This window comes from Oncorhynchus kisutch, linkage group LG23, assembly GCF_002021735.2.
Source record: "Oncorhynchus kisutch isolate 150728-3 linkage group LG23, Okis_V2, whole genome shotgun sequence".
Classification (NCBI taxonomy): Eukaryota; Metazoa; Chordata; class Actinopteri; order Salmoniformes; family Salmonidae; genus Oncorhynchus; species Oncorhynchus kisutch.
The window spans coordinates 7,333,217-7,341,175 of record NC_034196.2 but is presented as its reverse complement, the minus strand read 5'-3'; the positions used below and the strand labels follow the sequence as shown (position 1 = coordinate 7,341,175).

Here is a 7,959-nt window from a genome sequence, read left to right as displayed (position 1 = left end):
TTATATAAGACTCAAAACCACATAAGAATATATTTCTTACATTTTAGTAGACACTCTTATCCAGAGCAACTAGGGTTAAGTGCTTTGCTCAAGGGCACATGAACAGATGTTTACCTAGTCAGCTTGGGGAATTGAACCAGCAACCTTTTGGTTAATGGCCCAACATGCTTAACCACTAGGCAACTTGCCACTCTTTCAATTATTCTGAAGGCTCTATCAACAAACTGAAGAAGCAACCCAAAGCAAGTTTGAAAACAGTTCAGATATGCCCCTAGAATCTGGCCTTTGATTCTTGCAAACCATTGGCTCTCAGTGGTCACCTGTGGCTCCATTTCAAAGTTCAAAGTTTAAATCAGCATCTTGTTGTGAAACCCCCATCAGACATTTTGTCCAAAGTTGCGTAACAAAATCATGTAAACCCGGCCCAATGAACTCATCTTACCTAACTGTGTTCGCCATTAGCTTTTGTCATTGTTTTTGCACACAATGTTTGCATAAAATGGCATCCTATTTCTTATATAGTCCACTACTTTTGACCAGGCCCATAGGGATCTGGTCAAAAGTAATGCACTATGTAGGGATTAGGGTGTCATTTCAGACACACAAGAAAAGCCATCTTTAAAGTAGAGCAACAAACAGAACCCAATGGATTGAACTATGACCTGCACTTTAGACTCAGCTATTCTCAGGAACATGTACATAAAGCATGCTTACCTTAAAGGGCTGATAGCCAGAAGCTCATAAAAGAGTTAAAAGAACATGCATTTATTAGTGTTCATGATAATCTAGGCTGTTAAACCAATGTGCTTCTCTCATAACTCATCATCCTTGTTTCACTCCAAATGTCATACAATTATTTGTGTTACTTCAACGGCCTACAGACTAGTACATGTTCACACATTATTACATTTCATGGTTTGCACTAAATGTAGTTCTCTCATTCAAAATGAATAGTGATCTAACTGCACACTATCTGCATCCTCCGTGTAATCTATTTATTGATAAGGCACCCAATAGATGTCCTACATATCATGCGGAGAGCAGACGTTTTGGGGACAGTGCTTTTCAAAACTAGTTTAGGGCCTTCAGTCTGGTTCCATTTCAGCTAGCACCATTTACCAGTCCTTTCAGATCTGTGAAATCACAGAAACGGGTAAGAGTGAGGGGGGTAAAGTAACTGGTTGGAACCGGGCCAACATCACTGGAGCATTTGTGAGAACCTGTTTATTATCTGTGAACTTTGCCCTCACTAACCTGCTCAGCCACATGTGTTCTCAACCTCGTCCCTCCCTTTGAAAGGCCAACTGTGATTGGTTCAAACAACTGCACACCCCCGCCTCTCCCGCACTCTCGGCTCTTTAGTTATATTTTAACTTTAGGGTGATACATTGAGGAACTCACCTGTCCTCGTCCCGTCTCAAGAACCTGTACAGCCTTCTAAATCGCCATGTCTGACCGGGGCTCATTCGACACTAATGTCGTTACCCTCACGAGATTCGTGCTGGAGGAGGGAAGGAAGGCGAAGGGAACGGGAGAACTGACAACCCTCCTCAACTCCATCTGCACAGCTGTCAAAGCCATCTCCACCGCCGTCAGGAAAGCTGGGATTGCCAACCTGTAAGTGTTGCTGCATGCAACAAGTGATAGTGTCAGTGGTTGTGTGTTCGTTCGTAGTCTAAATGCCACATTTATCAACTGAGCGGAGGAGGACGATAAGTAAGCATTTCACTGTTAGTCCACACCTGTTGTTTACGAAGCATGTGACGAATCAAATTGAATTTGAAGTATTTCAACTGATCAACAGTGATTTTGCTGTATTTGTGAGTTACTACAACAGACCATACACCGGGACAGAGAGACTAAAATAAAATATTTACATTGTCCATCTAATCTGTTGGCCCTAATACCAACTCAGGTCGGTCAACCTCGACTCAGGTCAATGTCCACACAAAATGTTGTTATTTTCATGCAAGCCAAGGCTATTGGAACAAGGTAGGCTACTCACAATTCGTGCATGAGTGAGGGGGGTAAAGTAACTGGTTGGAACCGGGCCAACATCACTGGAGCATTTGTGAGAACCTGTTTATTATCTGTGAACTTTGCCCTCACTAACCTGCTCAGCCACATGTGTTCTCAACCTCGTCCCTCCCTTTGAAAGGCCAACTGTGATTGGTTCAAACAACTGCACACCCCCGCCTCTCCCGCACTCTCGGCTCTTTAGTTATATTTTAACTTTAGGGTGATACATTGAGGAACTCACCTGTCCTCGTCCCGTCTCAAGAACCTGTACAGCCTTCTAAATCGCCATGTCTGACCGGGGCTCATTCGACACTAATGTCGTTACCCTCACGAGATTCGTGCTGGAGGAGGGAAGGAAGGCGAAGGGAACGGGAGAACTGACAACCCTCCTCAACTCCATCTGCACAGCTGTCAAAGCCATCTCCACCGCCGTCAGGAAAGCTGGGATTGCCAACCTGTAAGTGTTGCTGCATGCAACAAGTGATAGTGTCAGTGGTTGTGTGTTCGTTCGTAGTCTAAATGCCACATTTATCAACTGAGCGGAGGAGGACGATAAGTAAGCATTTCACTGTTAGTCCACACCTGTTGTTTACGAAGCATGTGACGAATCAAATTGAATTTGAAGTATTTCAACTGATCAACAGTGATTTTGCTGTATTTGTGAGTTACTACAACAGACCATACACCGGGACAGAGAGACTAAAATAAAATATTTACATTGTCCATCTAATCTGTTGGCCCTAATACCAACTCAGGTCGGTCAACCTCGACTCAGGTCAATGTCCACACAAAATGTTGTTATTTTCATGCAAGCCAAGGCTATTGGAACAAGGTAGGCTACTCACAATTCGTGCATGATTTTCCTCGTGAGACATGCCTATTGTCTTCATTAGGAGGAAGTAGAGACTATATAGACACTGCATTCCACACGGACACAAAGCAGTGGCCTCTTCAATGCCACCTGGAGGGGACGTTTTTATGGGTTTCTAACCAACTGCGCTATTTTGTGGGTTTTTTCCCTCATTGTTTGTACATAATGTTGTTGCTTCCATCTCTTATGACCGAAAAGAGTTTACCTAAGTTACACCTACAAGTTACCTCGACTAACCTGCCTCGGTACCAGTACCCCTTCTATATAACCTCTTTATTTTTATTTAATTGTTACTTTTTTTTTCTTTTTTAAAAAACTTTATTTGATAAATCTCTTATTAACTCTATTTCTTGAACTGCATTGTTGGTTAAAGATCTTGTAAGTAAGCATTTTACGGTAAGGTCTACTACACCTGTTGTATTTGGGGGCATGTGACGAACAAAACAAATAAAAATGGGATTTGATTATATAAATACACTACGCCCTGTCCTTGCCCCTCCCTTCCTCCCCTCAACTGTATGACAGAGATGAGCCTAGTGATGTTACTGCTCTCACACGTCTGCCCCCTGTTCCTCTATCACTGCCCTCACCCTCTCTCCTTCTCTCCCTCACCTGTCCATCTCTCCCTCTGTTCCTCCCTCTAGCTATGGCATTGCTGGGAGCACCAACGTGACAGGTGACCAGGTAAAGAAGCTAGATGTTCTGTCCAACGACCTGGTCATCAACATGATTAAGTCCTCCTTCACCTCCTGTGTCCTGGTGTCAGAGGAGGACGAGAGGGCCCTCATCGTGGAACCAGAGAAACAGGTGCATGGCCTGTGGCCCAGATTGAAGTTGGGATCTTCTTGAGACATCCATGTGACGATGTCCTTTTTATTTCTCTCGCAGGGAAAATATATTGTGTGCTTCGACCCACTTGATGGCTCATCAAACATTGACTGTCTTGTATCAATTGGAACAATTTTTGCCATCTACAGAAAGGTTGGTGTTTGTTTTGTTTCTGGTGGTTTTTCTATGATTCCTCTATGGCCATACAAACATACATTCTGTTTTAGCCTCATACATTTTCTAACATTCCCAGACATTCTGTTTCATTCTCAGACACGTTGTATGTCTCAGTCACACCATAGTGCCAATTTCTACTGTAGTTAGGCTGTTTCACTGTTCTTCTGTTATTTTTGGTAATAACTATCCTCATGTTTGTCTCCCAGACGACAGACGATGAGCCCAATGAGAAGGACGCACTGCAGTCTGGACGTCACATTGTTGCCGCCGGTTACGCCCTCTACGGCAGTGCCACCATGATGGTACTCTCTACAGGACAAGGGGTCAACTGCTTCATGCTGGACCCTGTAAGTTCCAAATCCAAATTAAAGGACAAGTTTACCCAAAATCCAGAAACTCTCAAATGATTCCATACATTGAAACTAGTTCAGTGGAGTTTGCCCTCTCCCCCTCTCTGTCCCAGGAATGCTGAACTGAGACAACTTCACTGAACGAGTTTCAATGTATGGGAGTTTCTGGATTTTGGGTCAACTTTAATGTTTAAAAGTGCATTTTTAAAATAGCAACACACTACAGTAAAACAGCAATAATGACATGAAAACACAAATGTCCCTGAAGTTGCTCAGTCATTGCTGCTCAGTCCTTGCTCCGTCTGTTTAGTCCATCGGGGAGTTCATCCTAACAGACAAGGACGTGAAGATCAAGAAGAGAGGAAAGATCTACAGTCTAAACGAAGGCTATGCTCAGCACTTCTACCCAGACGTCACAGAGTACCTGAAGAAAAAGAAATACCCAGAGGTAATTCATTAACTATAAACCTGAAAGGGCAGAGGGCATAAGTTTTACACTGTAATTCTGAACCATTAACTCTTTGGGTACTATTAAGTGACCAATAAAATGACTGAAATATGTCTGATATGTCTAAGCACTAAAAAAAAGAGCGTTGGCTAAATAAAGAAAATATAAAATGACAGAATATCTGTGACTAAAACTGAAGTGTTTACTTCAGTTATTAAATGATCTCTAACTTTATATTGCTTTTTGTTTCCAGGATGGCAGTGCCCCCTATGGTGGGCGTTATGTTGGCTCCATGGTGGCTGATGTGCACAGGACTCTGGTGTACGGAGGCATCTTCTTATACCCTGCCAATGTCAAGAGCCCCAAGGGCAAGGTGAATCAGGCAGAGCGCTTCAGTTCATATAAATGAATATCTACTCTAAAAAAAGATATACTAAACTTTATTATTTGTATTTTATTTTTACATACAAGTGACCAAAAGAGGGCTGACTGTGTCTCTCTTCCACCCCACCCTGTGTAGCTGAGGCTGCTGTACGAGTGCAACCCCATGTCGTTTATCATCGAGCAGGCTGGAGGCATGGCCACCACGGGGGAGATGAACGTGCTGGACATCCAGCCAGAGAACATCCACCAGCGGGTTCCTGTGGTCCTGGGCTCCCCTGAAGACGTCCAGGAGTACATCGCCATCTACAAGAAGACACGCATGTGAGACAGCGCTGGAACCTTCTCTGGATCCATCATGACCTGCATGTCCACAAGGGTCGACCTTTGACCCTGACCATAAGCTAGTAATCTTTGCATCATATGGATGGAGCTGTGGATATACAGTACAAGTCAAACGTTTGGACACCTACTCATTCAAGTGTTTATCTAGATTTTTTTCTTCTATTTTCTACATTGTAGAATAATAGTGAAGATGTCAAAACGATGAAATAACAAATATGGAATCATGTAGTAACCCCCCAAAATTTTTGGGGGGATTCTTCAAAGTAGCCACCCTTTGCCTTGATGACAGCTTTGCACACTCTTGGCATTCTCTCAACCAGCTCCATGAGGAATGCTTTACCAACAATCTTGAAGGAGTTCCCACATATGCTGAGCACTTGTTGGACTGCAGAATGAAGGAAAAGCGGCCAACTCCTCCCAAACCATCTCAATTGGGTTGAGGTTGGGTGATTGTGGAGGCCAGATCATCTGATGCAGCACTCCATCACTCTCCTTGGTCAAATAGCCCTTACACAGCCTGGAGGTGTGTTTTGGGTCATTGTCCTGTTGAAAGCAAATGATAGTCCCACTAAGCACAAACCAGATGGGATGGTGTATCACTCTCGAATGCTGTGGTAGCCAAGTTGGTTAAGTGTACCTTGAATTCTAAATAAATCACTGACAGTGTCACCAGCAAAGCACCATCACACCTCCTCCCCCATGCTTCACGGTGGAAACTACACATGCGGAGATAATTCATTCAACTACTCTGCGTCTCACAAAGACAAGGCAGTTGAAACCAAAAATTAGGACTCATCAGAACAAAGGACAGATTCCCACCTGTCTAATGTCCATTGCTTGTTTTTTTGTTGGTCCAAGCAAATCTCAAATATCTTCTTCTTTTTGGTGTCCTTTAGTAGTGGTTTCTTTGCAGCAATTAGACCATGAAGGCCTGATTCACACTGTCCATTGATGTTGAGATGTGTATTTTCCTTGAACTCTGTGAAGCATTTATTTGGGCTGCAGTCTGAGGTGCAGTTAACTCTAAGGAACTTATACTCTGCAGCAGAGGTAACTCTGGGTCTTCCTTTCCTGTGGCGGTCCTCATGAGAGCCAGTTTCATCATAGTGCTTGATAACTTTTTGCGACTGCACTTGAAGAAACTTTAAAAGTTCTTGAAATGTTCCTGATTGACTGACCTTCATGTCTTAAAGTAATGCTGAACTGTTGTTTCTCTTTGCTTATTTGAGATGTTCTTGCCATAATATGGACTTGGTCTTTTATCAAATAGGGCTACCTTCTGTATACCTTGTCACAACACAACCGATTGGCTCAAACGCATTAAGAAGGAAATCAATTCCAAAAATTAACTTTTTACAGGGCAGACCTGTTAATTGAAATGCATTCCAGGTGACTATCTCATGATGCTGGTTGAGAGAATGCCAAGAGTGTGCAAAGTTGTCATCAAGGCAAAGGGTGGCTACTTTGAAGAACCTGAAATATAAAATATATTTTGATTAGTTTAGTACTTTCTTGTTTGTTATTTCATAGTTTTGATGACTTCACTATTCTACAATGTAGAAAATAGTAAAAATAAAGTTAAACCCTAGAATGAGTAGGGTGTGTCAACCTTTGACTGGTACTGTATTTATTTAATGTAATACATCATACCCAGTTGTTTAGAAGTTGAGGTGATTTGTTGATTAGATAATCAGTGCAGTGCTTTCCTCCAGCTGATCCTTGTGAACAAAGCAGAGTAGTATTTTATCTCCACAGATCTGACCATCTGACCAACCAGGTCTGGGACCAAAGACACTGGAGGGGGAAAGAGTATATAGGGGGAGTCAGTCAGTCAGATCCTAGGGTTCATCTCAGTAGTCTGAAGTGGCTTTTGCTTCTCTTTTCCTCTCCTTCTACTTTCATCTGACAAGGTCGGAGATGGGTGAGAGAGGGGAGGCAGCTTGTTTAAATTATTATGACGCATCCCACGTGTCTTACAGTGAACCAAGATTCATTTGGATCACTAAACTGAGGGACCAACTCCCTCATAGACCAAATATAACCTCAGCCTCCAACTCCTAATGGAGGGTTGTTGTGTCATTTGCACTGGTTGACCTGAAGGATGTTTTGAATAAAACCCAATGTACAAATCCCTCCGCTTGTTGTCCATGTCGTGTTTCGAACTCACCAGCAGGGGGAGGTGTTACTCCTTCATTGGCCTAGCTCAATACAGTGTGTCAAACCATGAGAAACGTTTATGAGTGTTATTTAGATGCAAGAGGTGAGCTAAATGCGCTATAGCTTTCACTAACCGGTTCACTTCCATTCTCACGGTCTCTGCTGGCTGTTTGAGATGCTTAGAAGCCACGTTGATCGTGGGGAGAACATCCACTTTTAGAAGCGACTTCTGACAGCTGGTGCTTTAAGCTAGTGAGGGAGATATGAGTCTCCAGCTTCAGTGATTTTTGAAGTTGGTTCCAGTCATTGGCAGCAGAGAACTGGAAGGAACGGCGACCAAAGGGGGAATTGGCTTTGGGGGTGACCAGTGAGATATACCTGCT

At 43.1% G+C, this 7,959-nt stretch overlaps 1 protein-coding gene across 2 annotated transcripts; it reads left to right on the top strand.

The window, feature by feature from the left end:
* Positions 1 to 1,360: 1,360 nt before the first annotated feature.
* Positions 1,361 to 7,552, top strand: LOC109868642 (fructose-1,6-bisphosphatase 1). 2 transcript variants are annotated; one of them, XM_031803021.1, is made up of 7 exons: positions 1,361 to 1,617; positions 3,535 to 3,697; positions 3,779 to 3,871; positions 4,102 to 4,242; positions 4,556 to 4,693; positions 4,947 to 5,066; positions 5,214 to 7,552. In XM_031803021.1, the coding sequence occupies exons 1-7, from the start codon at positions 1,448 to 1,450 to the stop codon at positions 5,400 to 5,402; spliced, it is 1,014 nt and encodes a 337-aa protein (XP_031658881.1). In that variant the 5' UTR covers positions 1,361 to 1,447; the 3' UTR covers positions 5,403 to 7,552. The 2 variants fall into 2 exon arrangements, with proteins under 2 accessions (XP_031658881.1, XP_020313936.1); XM_020458347.2 differs by lacking the exon at positions 1,361 to 1,617 and adding an exon at positions 2,227 to 2,476.
* The last annotated feature ends 407 nt before the right edge of the window (positions 7,553 to 7,959 follow it).

Coding starts and splice junctions, on each gene's coding strand:
- LOC109868642 (XM_031803021.1), top strand. CDS start 1,448: ATGTCTGACCGGGGCTCATTCGACACTAATGTCGTTACCCTCACGAGA. Junction 3,872..4,101: donor TTTTTGCCATCTACAGAAAG/GTTGGTGTTTGT, acceptor TTTGTCTCCCAG/ACGACAGACGATGAGCCCAA. Junction 4,243..4,555: donor ACTGCTTCATGCTGGACCCT/GTAAGTTCCAAA, acceptor CCGTCTGTTTAG/TCCATCGGGGAGTTCATCCT.